We start from the raw sequence: 14,045 nt of genomic DNA, 5'->3' as shown, positions 1-14,045 counted from the left end.
ACCCCTGAACTACCCCTGAGCTACAATAATAGAAGGCTGGTTGTATTATTGAGGAACTGCAGTCTGCTCACAAAACATCTTTGTCATTCTGAAGCTTCTCTCTAACCACTTTGCATATTATTTTATATATACTGTGGTTCTGTACTTGCCAAATATGCTTCACAAATCCCCCCCCCCCCCCCACTAAGTCTGGCTGCACCCATTTTAAATGTGGGCAGCTGAATCTGTTGTCTTTCACTTACACAGACACACAGGCACACCTCCAGCTCTGCAGCTTTCATTGGTCCTCTTATGACTCATCTCCCCTCCCTTCCTGGCAAACTCTTATGAGAGTGAGCGCTGTGCATGATGTCCTAAGCCTAGGCTTATTACCTGGCAAACAGGAAGTGGGCTGTATGAGGTATTTACTGGCAGAAAAAAATGTTTTACTATCCAAATTTAAAACAAGGGCAGAAGATTTAATAGATGGAAAGATGAAAACATTTCTGAAGATCTGCTTTAATCTCAACTTGAATTCCTATGCAGCTGAGAACAGAGATTATGTGATTAGAATGTGTTTTTTTTTTTTTTTTTTTACATTTACCGTATTTATCGGCGTATAACACGCACCGCAAGTTTAAGAAAAAAAAACTTACATTTAAATACCCATCAAATGCAGCCTTATCAGTGTCCATCTGCAGCCTTGTCCATCACTGCACCCTTGTCTGTGTCATTTGCAGTCTTGTCATGCAGCCTTGTCAGTGTCATTTGCAGCCTTGCCATTTAAAAATGGCGCCGCTGAGATACAGAGCCGGATGTCCTGTGTATCTCAGCAGCGCTCTGCGGCTCTTGGCCTTGCTCGGCGGCTTTCGCCGGCTCACGCTGGACTGCGGGAATGGCCGAGAGGCTCGCGATCGGCAGGGGATTGGTGTATAACACGCACCCATGATTTTTTCCCCCCCATTTTAAGGGGGAAAAAGTGCGTGTTATACGCCGATTAAATACGGTATATACAAATGTGTTCAATTTGATTTATATTTTCAGCTGAAAAGGGTTGTTTTACGAGGTAAGGGTTTACAATCACTTTAAACTATATCATATACAGTATTTATACATTTTGTTACATTCTTTCCTTTAACAGAATGAAAAGGAAATTTTACTCCTGGGAAGAATGCATGAATCTTCGAGAGCTAAAGGTAAGCTTCCTCTGAAGTAGATGAAATTTGAGCAGGGAAAATCAACCTGAACAATATAGTAGAGATCAAACATCATTAGTGTGCTAAGAAAAAGAACTAGCAAGGCCCCAACAAAAAGCAGTGAAGAATGACAAAAATATAGTAAAACAAATGTCACTGTAAAAGTATAAACGTTGCCTACCTTTTTAAAAGTAAGCTTCAAAATTGTGTTTTATTTATTTTTTTCATGTCCGGAGAGTAATTGTTCTGATGCAGGAGTCCAACCTGAAGGCAGAACGACTTGTGCCAAGGCTTACTTGCTTGACTAGTTTCAGGCCTGGCTGTTTGGTCTGATTTCTGGCCCAACAGGCTGGGTTGAGTTCCGACTAGTATAAGTGGTGTGTACGGGGGTCAGTAATATGTAGGGCAGCATACGGGGGTCAGTAATATGTAGGGCATTTTCAAGATGGGGGGGGGGGGATGTAGGTTAACATAAACCTATTGCTCTAAAAAAAAGATTGATGTAAATATACAAAGGTTGTGATTAAATGTTTGATCCCTCTCCTTTTTACATGGTTATGTTTGCAGGCATACGGTACTATGCAACTTTATGGTAATAACTGAAATGTTTATATGTTGTCTTTTTTTTTTCTTTTCTTCTTTTCTAGTCACTGAGGAAGCTTAGTCATCCAAATGTTATTAAACTGAAGGAAGTTATCAGAGAAAATGATCAACTGTACTTTGTATTTGAATACATGAAGGAAAATCTGTACCAGCTGATGAAAGACCGGTATGTGCTTCAGTAACCCGATACATCCTGTTCTTTAGACACTTGAAAGCCCAGGCTAATGTTTTTCCAACAATCAATACACATTAAATGAATGTGATAACGTAAGCTTAAAGCTGTTTTGGGGTAGAATACAAACACTTACCTGAGTCTTGTCAGCGATCCAGTGATGTCCAGCCTGCACCTTTTCTCCCTTCACTACCTGGCCTCACAGGAGACCTAGATGGAAGCCATTGGCTCCCGCTGCTGTCAAATCATATGAGGAGGGAGCAGGGGACATGGATGCGCCTCACTGCGTGTGTCTATGGATGCACGCAGCCCAGCTTGGGAGCGTGCCCGCACTGGTGCCCCCATAGTAGACAACTTGCTATGTGGGCACCTGCAGGATGAAGGAGCGAATTGCGTCGGCGGGGGACTTCAGAAGAGGAGGTAGGGACTGCTCTATGCAATACTGTTGCACAGAGCAGGCAACTATAACCTTGTTTTTTAATGTAATAAGGCTTTAATATCATTTTAATGGCCCTGTAATCTGTTTTTCATGAATGGTTTCTTACGTCCATGAGCTCTCATACCTCTCCCCCTCCCCTTTTTATTTGAAATCAGCAGTGATTTCAAATAAAAATCAGCAGTGCACATGAGTTGCAAGTGTGTGTGTGTGTGTGTGTGTGTGTGTGTGTGTGTGTGTGTGTGTGTGTGTGTGTTTATATGACAAATGGCTGGTCAAACTCACACGGCACGGTCACTGATGAGCAATGATGGCACTCTCCGCCTCACCCTGCACAACGTTTCCCCAGCTCATGGACAAAAATCCTAAATGGCTGTGACTGAAAACAATTATCGCTGGCTTTTATTAACTACACTGTTAATGCTTTATTCTGCCACCAGATATTTTTTATTGTAACCTATCAAACATTCACAATATTGGCAATAAGCATTATGACTAAATAAACGTCTGTAATACACACCGTGTAGGGCTCTTCAAAGAGACAGGGTTTATTTAAGTTCTGCGTTAGTGTATTAGAGACAATATTAACACTTTTCAAAATATTGTTTAATAATAGAAAAGATAACGGTGCAAACAAAATATTTTCCTACAAATTGTATTATAAATAAACAAAGAGACAATCATGCAACTGAAATAAAAAGGATATAAGGGTGAAAATACTGAACAGTGTCTGGTTCTGTGCGTTCAGCAGAGTCCAGGCAATGAGCATTAGATGGATCAATGGCTCTCATGGATCTTGGCTGATAGTCTTTGTTTTGATGGTAAAAGGAGAGCTCCAGACTACTGATGCAGTCCCTCTTTTCTGGTCCTTGAGGAGGGTGTGGACAGAAACAATTTGGCCAATCAAGAGGTCTGAGGGGTGGACGATGGGATGTCACAGGTTTAAGACCATGCAGCTGCCCTCCAAGAGACATTCGTTTTCTATAGGTATTAATATTGTTAAATACCTACAGGTTACAGCCTGATAACTTTTATATTATTGCCCAGCATTAATTTACAACCACTTTAAACGTAGACACATAAAGTTTTTGAGGACTATTAGAGTGGGATGGAGGTGTATATTTTATTAATGTCTGTTAAGGGGGTTGTGATGGCTAATCCCAATTCACTCAGTGGGACATACTGAAAATCTGATCTGTGTAGATGTTTATTGTTAACAGACATGGAGATGATAAGCAAACCCTGACAGAATGAATTATTCCATGCCAGACTGCCTGTAAAGGCTTTACTTAGATATTTACACCTCCAGCTCCCTGTTTATTAGTTATCTGCTAAGTAATGGTCAGCAGAATAGTTGATGCCATTCTGAAGTTCTTCAACTGTCCAGACCCAGTCTGCATTAATATCACAATGTGCACTACTCTATGCACACTGCACATCTCATAGTTCCTAGTCCATCTTGAGAAGTTAGAAAAAGAGCAAGCTGCATAACAGCAGAAAAAAATAATTTGGAGGAGACTGAGAACAATAGTAGGTACAGTATTTTTTTTTTTTTATTCCATTTTAAGAATACATACTTAAACCAGAGTTTAGTGTCAGTTTAAACAACTGAGTATCCCATAATAAACCTTTCATTTATACCGTACACTGATCAATTCAGCTGCTAATCAATGTATTCTGACAGCAGGGGGTCCCACTGTCAGAAAACGAATATAATATGCAGTTTAATATTTAGAGGTAATAACACCAGGGGTAGTTGATCCAGGGAATATCTGATTGTCTTTTGGTGGATCAGGGAGGAGTTTTCCCCTATTGGAGTGAATTGGATCATGTTTTATTCAGGGTTTTTTGTTTTGATTTTCAAGCTCACTAACTTTGTAACTATATAACCTCGATTAGGTGTATGGAGGAATCTGAACATAAAAATGGTCTTTTTTTATCTTGTGTTTTTTGCCTTTTTGTCTTGGCTAAAATAAGAGATCTGTAGCTTAAAGCAGCTCAAGTAAACCTGTGTTGGTAACTTGGTGCTTCTGTGTGCTTCCCCACAGGAATAAACTGTTTCCAGAAACCACTATCAGAAATATCATGTTTCAGATACTTCAAGGGCTTGCTTTTGTACACAAATACGGTAAGATTTTTAAACGGCAATGTTCACATTTATTTGATATTGGATCTGCCCAAAAAAGCCTTTGGTATGCATTCTTTAGGCAGGGTTTCACAATGGTTTATTCATAAACTACAAAGATACTGAATTCCAATGCTTGTAGGAATGCATTTTGTCTTCACTTATTTGAAATCTAAAAAAAAAACGAGGATAAATGGAACATGTCCAGGATTTAGACATTAATCTAACTTTGTATATTTAATAATAAACTGGTAATCTTGATTGCTATCCCATCCTGTCAAAATTGTTCAAGTGTATGCCTACCCTGATGACCATAATTCCTGATGTCGGAGAACCTTGCTTACACTATTTATGCCAGGCTTCTAACCTCTTACAGTTCCCAGAATAAGCAATACATAATTTACTGTACAGTATATTAACTACTTTAAGTCTTGGCACTTTCACCCCCGTCAAGTCCAGGCCATTTTTCAGTTTTCAGTGCTGTCACACTTTGAATGATTACACCCTGTAAACAAATGAATTTTTTTGCATTTTTTTCTGACACAGGTTTCTTTGGCGTTGTTGTTTATTCACCACCAAGTTTTTATTTTATTTTGTGCTGTATGAATGAAAAAATGCTAAAAATATTTCTGTTTCTGTTATACAATTTTGCAAATAAATAATCTTTCTTCATAAATTTCTTTAGTAAAAAGATCCCAAATCCGTATATATTATTCTAGTCTGTATGAAAATTATAGTCTTCAAACTATGGTGTGTGTGTGTGTATATAATATATATATATATATATATATATATATATATATATATATATATATGGGGGGGGAGAGATACCTCTTTCTCTATCATTTGAAAAATTATCAATCCTGATTTACTGACTGCCTCTCATTTCTTGAGGCCCTAAAATGTCAGGACAGTACAGATACCATTTTAATGACCCTTTTTCTACAATGCAAACAGCCCATGCTATTTAATAAGAATCCATAGGGAGTTGTACTTCTTGCTTTTTTTTTTTTTTTTCTCACAATTTTTTGGAAAACAAAGAAATTAATTAAAAATTTTTGTCACAAAGTTGTAATTTTAATAACTTATTTCTCACACACAGCATAGGCATACTTATAATTACACCCCAAAATACATTCTACTATGCCTACTGAGCATGACGATGCCACATGCGTGAAACTATTTCACAGCCTAGTTGCATAGAGTGACCCAAAAACCAAGGGGCACCTTTTGGGCTTTCTAGGAGCATAAGTGATGCATCTAATTTCCTGACTATCTATTACATATTGAGACCCTGGAACACTTGGACATTGTAAACATGCCCGAAATAACCCCATTTAGGAAAGAAAACACTCCAAGGTATTTTCTGAAAGGCATAGTAAGCCTTTTGAAAATGTTTGTTTGTTTTATTTTATTTTATTTTTTGCAAGAAACTTTTTTTTTCACAAAGTTGTCATTTAATAGGATATGTCTAACGCACATCATAGGCATACTTAGAATTGTGTCATTTAATAGGATATGTCGAAGCCCTTGTACACACGGTCAGAGATTCCGACAACCAAATCCGTCGGAGTAATTCCGACGGATTAATTCCGGAAGAGGTCCGGAAGTGATGTTGCATACACACGGTCGGACAAAGTTGTCGGAAAATCCGATTGTACATAACGTGATGACGTTATTTCATTATGACGGAACTACGTTCAGGCTAGTAGCCAATAGCTTTGGTCTAGGAATTTGATCTGAGCATGTGTGGCACTTTGTCCGTCGGAGTAGGCTACACATGATCGGAGTATGTCCGATAGGAGCATTTTCTCGGAAAACTTTACCGGCAAGTTGGAAAACTTGGTCCGTCGGATATTCCGACGGAAACAGTCCGATGCAGACCACACACAGTTGGAATATGCGACAAAACGGTCCGATAGAATACATTCCGTCGGAATCTCCGACCGTTTGTACAAGGGCTAACACACATCATAGGCATACTTAGAATTGCACCCCAAAACAAATTTTTCTATTCCTTCAGAGTATGGTGATACTACATGTGTGAGAGGTTTTAACAGCCTAGCCACAAAATCCAAGGAGCTTCTTCAGGCATTCTAGGGGCATAAATTGTACATCTCTTTTCTTGACTACCTATCACTTTTTTTTGGAGGCCCTGGAGCCAAAATTGGGTCCAAAAATCAGCGATCACATAATTACAACAGAAAGCAAAGTTTCAGAGCCACACAGAACACCTTTATCAGGCATGTGACCTGCTCACATACCTGATGAATGGGTCCTGCGTGGCTCCGAAACATTTTCTGCTGTAATTATCTGATCGCTGATTAAATGTTTGGACCCATTTTTGTAGATTTTGGTGTGCTGGTGACATTACTTCCTTTTACTAAAACTGGAGCCCCCAGAATTTGGTACAACTATGCATGGTAACTTCAGCTTGTTCAGTTAAGCTTTGACAATAAAACCTGGAAGCTGATTGGTTTCTATGCAGAGCTGCACCAGATTTTGAATGCTACAGTTTTAGTAAATCCCCCCTATTATGTACTGGACATTGTGTGATGCACAAGATACAATCACTTTCTGTCTCAAAAATAAATCTTCAGGGGCCTGTTTAGACCCCTGATATTTCAGATCAGTCAGGGTGAGTGGTCCCTTTCATTTCATTGGATCATTGGGGTCAGCCCAAACTAGATCTGTTTACTACCAGAAGACTTCTCTGAGTCAAGGAAGGGAATCATTGGTGGATGCTTTACAGAACGCATGCCCTTTTGCTCTTCGTTATGTGTTCCCTCTTTATAGAGCTCCTAACTCAAGTCCTCCAAAAGTTCTTGCAAGAAGAAACAAGTCTGATTCTCATAGCTCCTTTTTGGCCATAACAAACATGGTTCACTCTTCTTCACTCTCTAGCAGATTTCCCCGCCTGGGTTCTTCCTCTAAGAGAGGATCTTATTTCTCAAGGACAAGTTCTTCATCCTCACGTTCACCGGTTGAAGCTGGTTGCCTGGTTTCTGAGTAGGACATCCCAAAGGGCTTGGGAATTTCTGACAGAGTGAGTTAATGCTCTAATTGACAGTTATAAACCAGTCACCAGAGCCATTGACGGAAAAATCTGGAAGAAATTAAATTTCATGATAAAAAAGGAATTTTGCAATGATATACCTACAGTTTTGGAATGCTTGCAAGATGAAGCAGACCAGGGATTAGCCCTTAAAGGTTCAGGCTGGGTTCACATATTTGCGAATTGGATGTGGCTTTAACCGCATCCAATTCGCATGACATGCGAATGTGATCGGCTGTCAATGGAGCCTGTTCACACATGTGCAGGGTGGCTGCATTGCAGTTTCCAAAAAAGTCCAGTGCATTTTTGGATCCGGTTCAGGTGTGCATTCAGGCAAAAAATATGGACCTGAACCAGTGAACAGAAACGCACCGGACCCCAGTCTGGAAAAGGCAGCTGCACATATGTGAACCCGACCATATGTGAGCTCTCTTTACTTGTGGAGGTTGTTACATGAACATTCTTTTTATTCTGAGATTTTTCGAGACATTATCATGTAACAGACCAGCTAAGACCAGAAGATGGGACGGGACCTATCACTAGTGTTAAGGGGTAAAAGTAGATCCCCGTTCTAACAAAAGTATCCTTGTCTCTTTACTGGATTCAGGACCTTGTTCTACCTACTTTTTGCAAAAATCCTGCAAATGATAGGGAGAAAGAGTACAGGGTTTTTAGATGTAAAAAGATGCTTAATGTCCTCTATAAGCAAGCAAATATTTTTGTTCTTCACAGGCTCTCCTCGTGCTCTTTGCAGGAAGTTGAAAAGGGCAACGAGCTTCAAAGCCTACTCTGGCAAACTGGATGAGACAGGCTAATTTGGAAGATTACAGGTGCAGGGGCTAAGACCCTCTTACGTGGGTTAATGCACATTCCACAAGAGCATTGGAGGCAGAAAGAGCCAACACCACCTAGGAACAAATTTGTAAGGCTGCAATCTGGTCTTCGTTTTACACTTTCACTTTCACACTTGTCAGTATCAGGTTTTTGGGCGTAAGGTCCTCCCAAGCAGTGGTCCTTCCCCAAGTTGGTATGTGCTTAGTTATCATTTCATGGGCTGCCCTGGAAGATTACTGGGGGAAAAGTAGAGTTAGACTTATGGGTAACTCTGTTTCCAGTAGTCTTCAAGGACAGCCAAGTTCCTGCTCTTTTGTTCTGTTATGGTATCTTGCCATAGTTTGCAGATCCAGCCTTTGGTTCTCAGTTATACTGAAGTGGATGTCTGGAGGACCGCCTCTTAAATCCTATAGTGGCAATGTCTCTAGGGGGAGGAGCTTCACATTTCATGGACAGTCCTGGAAAACTACTGTAAATAGTTACTGGTAAGTCTAAAGCCTGGTTCACACTATAGGTTTTTGCTGTCCAGTCAGCCCTGGTCAGTCACTGTACTCACAATGCAAAGTTAGTATAGCGATCTCCCCCACTGAGCTGTTGTGTTCTGACTGGGGGCCATTGGCTGAGATCGCTGATCAGGAGTCGGTTGGCGGCTGGTTTTCCAGCATGCTCGTCCGACAGACCGATATACACGGGCCGGGGTATTTTGAACTGGCAAATGTCTTCTGACATTCGGCCCGTGTGTACCCAGCTTAACTCCATTTTTTTTTTTGTTTACTGTGTGAGGATTATGTATCACAGAGCATCTGGATTTGAGACTTGTGTAGACTGTCATATAAAAGCCTTTTGATGTACTTTTGTGAACTAATTTTATTCACAATATTACATAACAATATTATTGCATATATTTTGAACTCTTCACAATCACTAATAATAATATTGTTTACAGGGTTCTTTCACAGAGACCTAAAACCTGAAAACCTCCTTTGCATGGGTCCAGAGCTTATTAAAATAGCAGACTTTGGATTAGCACGAGAGACCAGATCAAGACCCCCTTATACCGATTATGTGTCCACTAGATGGTAAGCCCAGTTTAGTCTTCACCTCTGCTAGTACATACAGCCAAACTTTTGACATTTATGAATGAGGGACACTTCAGGGAATATAACAAAAAGTGGGTGTGGTTAAATTATGGCTAGGAGGTGGCAATTTGGCACCCTCTGGGTGTCTCAACCGATATCCCATTTAGTTGCAGAGGTAGCACCTGGAGGTATTCAGATGCTGGGCAGCAATGGTTTGCTTCACAGCCGGATCATGACTTATACCCTGTTGCCTTATTAAAGTGAGTGCTGCTGATCTGCAAGTGGCCTGCAACTGCGCGCAATGTACATGGTCGTAACATGCTAGTGTGGGGTTTGGGGGGGGGGGGGGGGGGGGAAATGAGTTTTTTTTTTTTTGCCAGGATTTACATTTTTAACAGCCCTTTGGGGGGGGGGGGCTTTGGGGAAATATAAGGGGGAGATCGGCTGCAGAAATTGGGAAATGTCTCACTGCCTGTGATTAGTGCAGTGCCGACTTCCTGGCGGGCTCTGCACGTGGGCTGTGCGAACACGCCAGAGCTCATTCTTACCCAATGCAGCTGGCGGGGAGAGGAGGAGAGGCCAGATGCACTGCAGAGGGATCAGAGCCGGATCGGGGCAGGGGGTTAGCCTGGATCTGTAGGATGCTGGGATTTCAGTGAAATGAAACGAACTGTCCATGTCCATTCCGGGTCAATTGGGAGTTATGTATAAATCTAAGATGCACACATCAACAATGCTGTTGTGCTATGTTTACAGGTACCGAGCTCCTGAAGTGCTACTTAGATCTACAAATTATAACTCTCCCATCGATGTTTGGGCTGTTGGCTGCATCATGGCTGAAGTTTATACTCTACGACCTCTCTTCCCAGGCTCCAGTGAGATAGATACAATATTCAAGATTTGCCAGGTTCTTGGAACACCTAAAAAGGTATGACATGGTTTATGTATTCTTGTAGGTCACTAACTTCAGCTATGTACATTTTAAATATTTAATATGTAAGAATTAAAAACCTCCTGTGGTTTATGGCTTAAGAATCGTTCTAGTATTACTTTAAAGTGGAACGTTACCCATAACCGTTTTAAGAAAAATTAATGTTCTTTAACAAAAGAACATACATTCCACATTTATTTATGCTACCAAAATTGCCTCCAGCATTTCTACTGTTTTTCTTCTTGCTGGAGACCGCCATTTTGTTGAAGCCCAGAGAAGTCACTTTCTTACTGAAAACTCTCCCCCTCTCCTTAGGCTGGACATAGACACATCAGAATTCAGCCAGTTCGGAACTGGCCGAAAATCGATAATTCTATATGCAGTCTGGTTGTACTGAAGTCTATCTATTGATCGACTGAGTAGCAGTGATCATTGTATTCTGACGGCGGGGATAACTCCAGCTGTCAGAATACAATAGCGCAGCGAGAGAGCTTTCCCCATCAATACTGACTGTGTTGATGGGAAAACCGACCAATTTTCTTTCCTTCAAACCGTGGCTGAAGGAAAGAAATTTGCATAATCTGTGGCCTGCTTTAGTCTCAAAAAATTAAAAAAAATTGTCACTTTCTGCAATTAAAATAAGGCTCAGCTAGAGAGGATCCTTTATTTTTTTTATTTTTCTGTCTTCCTTAGCGGCAAAGTTTGTCCTGTCACCTCTCCTGCTTTTCTTTTCTCTCTCCCTAATCTCTCTAATCCTTAATCTTTCTAAGAAATTCCTTCTTCAGCAATGGTTTTTCTGTGATTTCTGTTGCTTCTTTGCTTACTCTGAAGCAGTAAATCTTTAGGCTGTCGGCAAATTGGCCTCTAGTGACTTGTTTATTTAGGCACAGTGCTGAGAAAACAAGACAGATGACTCTGTGCAGAGCAGGATGAGACTGCGCATTACAGGATTTTAAACAACGTGGGCTCTTATTTTAAATCTTTTACTTAGATCACTTCATTCTGGCCCCTTTTGCACTCATGTCTATCAGGACCTAATTTTTCAACTAAGGTTTCACTTTAAGTAAAACAGTACCCCAAAAGTATGGAGCAGGCTATAGCACTGTATGCTGAGACCTTTTGGCTCCTGCATTTAATTTCTGATTCCCTTTCCAGCATAACAGGGGCCCCTAAATACTGGGTTTCTCTAACGTGCACATTTCACCACATTCTGCTATCAAGAGCACTCCCACCGTTTAGGCTGGGTTCACGCCTATGCGAATTGGATGTGGATTTCCCCACATCCAATTCGCATGACAGGAGTTTGTGACCGGCTCTCTATGGAGCGGGGTCACATATCTCCGCTGCGGAGCGGCTTGCACAGGCACGTTGTGCACCTTTAGGTCAGTTTCAGGGACGAATTCATTAAAAAATTTGGTCCTGATTTGTCCCTGAAACGGAGAACGGGGATGCACTGGACCCCTGCTGCGAGCCACACCTGTCGAGGGTGTGAACCCAGCCTTAGGCAGAAGGACCACTTGTGTTACTCTCGGGCCTAAGGGAACATGTAAGTGATAAGAAGAGGCAGATAAGCAATTGACACTGTCAGGACATGGAAAAATGTGCATGTTACAGCACTTCAGCAATCTGAGTGCCCTAGATTCTGGGTCCATCCAAATATAGGCACAGTACGTTCATTGTGGCGCTGTAGCCTGTACACCCAATAAGGTTCATAAAGGTTTACTTTAATATTCTCTTGTATTATTTTGATATTCTAATGCTATCATTCTCTTACTCAGACTGACTGGCCTGAAGGCTACCAACTTGCCACTGCAATGAATTTTCATTGGCCCCAGTGTGTTCCTAATAACCTAAAATCGTTAATTCCTAATGCAAGTAGTGAAGGAATCCAGATCATGCGAGATATGCTTCAGTGGGACCCTAAGAAACGGCCAACAGCTAGCAAGGTGGGTACTGTAAGTCACGTTAGACTAGCTAACTTTAGTAAAATTAAGTTATTAATGGAATTGAGGTTGTAAATATGCTTAAAGGGAATAAAAAAACAAAAAACTGTGAAATCGTTGCCTTTCCTGGATCGTCTTCCAAGATTTGTTCTTTTCCTCCCCAATTGCAAGTGTCTGGGTCTTCTTGGGGCAGGGGCTGATAATCATAGAGCTGACATGCACTTACTGCAAATGTAATGTGGTATTGCAGCACAGCATTAAAGTGAAATCTAAGCAGCCTTTTAAAGTACATTTATAATACTTTCCAGTACTGATAATATTACAGCTGATCTTTGCTCACTTGCAGAGCTACAGCCCCCTCTAGAAGTTTCAGCATCCCACACTTCTGGGGGTGTGGAATGCCTGCATCTTCATGTCATTTAATGTGACGATTTCCTTCATATCCATTCTGTGACTCCTTCCCAGCCTCTATGTCACTATGTCACCCTACAGACCACCCTAAAGTCTAAAATTAAGCAATACGCAGCCTTATGGTGCCCTGCAATATAGTCAAAATTGCAATAAATTATGCAAAAAATTTTATATTGTGGAAATAATAAAATAATTGGACCATATTTCTTTCTCATGGCCCATGCTTGTTCGAAGTCTGTGGTTCACAAAGTAGTGAAGGAAGAATAAGAATAAAAGCCCCAGAGTTTCTGACTGTATGTATTTGAGATAAAGGCTGTTTAGTGTTGAAGGGGAATTTTGACTTCTTATCCTTATGTACAACAACACTACTATTGGTAAACCTCTTTTATTCTAAAATGGCTATCAAAGTGGAACAGCAAAATTCAGAATAAAGTTAAATTTGTGTGTAAAAAACAAAACAAAAACATGATTGTGCGTATTTGTGTACGTGTAATTTTGGATGTTTTTTATATTTTATTTCAGTAAATGTTTGAGTTATTTTTAAAGCAACATATTTTATTTTAAATTCTTGCTTTTTCATATTTTTGTTGTGTGAAGAGTAAAGATCTGTACATTAAGTATGACAGGTACGCTAGTACAATCTCTGCCTGATTCCTTAAAGGGATAGTTCATCTTTCTGCACTTTTTCCAAAAACTCGTCTATGCTTTCCCTTACTGCTTAGCGTGTTAACCACTTGCCTCCCAAGCCAATTCTGGCACTTCTCTCCTACATGTAAAAATCATAATTCTTTTGCTATAAAATTACTCAAGACCCCAAAACATTTTATATATTTTTTAGCAGAGACCCCAGAGAATGAAAGGGGGGTTGTTGCAACTTTTTATGTCACACGATATTTGCGCAGCAATTTTTTGGGGAAAAAAACAAACATATTCATGAATTAAAAAAAATATATATATTTACCACAATTTTTTTGTATAGTGTTAAATATTTACAGGTTACCAGTTTAGAATTACAGAGGAGGTCTAGAAATATTGCTCTTACTCCAATGTTTGCAGTGCTATCTGTGTGTGGTTTGAATGACATTTACATATGTGTGTGCGACCTACGTATGCGTTAGCTTCTGCGTGCGAACACACGGGGGCGGGGGAGAATTTACGCATTTTATTATTATTTTATTTTTACACTTTCCCTTACATTTTTTGATCACTTTTATTCCTATTACAAGGAATGTAAACATTCCTTGTAATAGGAATAGGGCATGACAGGTCCTCTTTATGGAG

The 14,045-nt window shown here is 40.3% G+C and overlaps 1 protein-coding gene across 3 annotated transcripts in view; it reads left to right on the top strand.

The window, feature by feature from the left end:
• Positions 1-14,045, top strand: part of CILK1 (ciliogenesis associated kinase 1) — a 67,325-nt gene that overhangs the window by 16,552 nt on the left and 36,728 nt on the right. For all 3 annotated transcript variants that reach the window (XM_077487798.1, XM_077487796.1, XM_077487797.1), the window contains exons 3-8: positions 1,121-1,175; positions 1,823-1,944; positions 4,435-4,514; positions 9,347-9,479; positions 10,236-10,407; positions 12,189-12,356. In XM_077487798.1, coding sequence (XP_077343924.1) covers positions 1,121-1,175; positions 1,823-1,944; positions 4,435-4,514; positions 9,347-9,479; positions 10,236-10,407; positions 12,189-12,356 — 730 coding nt within the window. The remainder of the gene's footprint in view (positions 1-1,120; positions 1,176-1,822; positions 1,945-4,434; positions 4,515-9,346; positions 9,480-10,235; positions 10,408-12,188; positions 12,357-14,045) is intronic.

The sequence above is a fragment of the Lithobates pipiens genome, unplaced genomic scaffold, assembly GCF_037356315.1.
Source record: "Lithobates pipiens isolate NorthernLeopardFrog02 unplaced genomic scaffold, aLitPip1_a1.2 Scaffold_18, whole genome shotgun sequence".
Lineage (NCBI taxonomy): Eukaryota > Metazoa > Chordata > Amphibia > Anura > Ranidae > Lithobates > Lithobates pipiens.
Note: the sequence above shows the minus strand (reverse complement) of the source record. Positions and strands in the feature narration are given on the sequence as shown.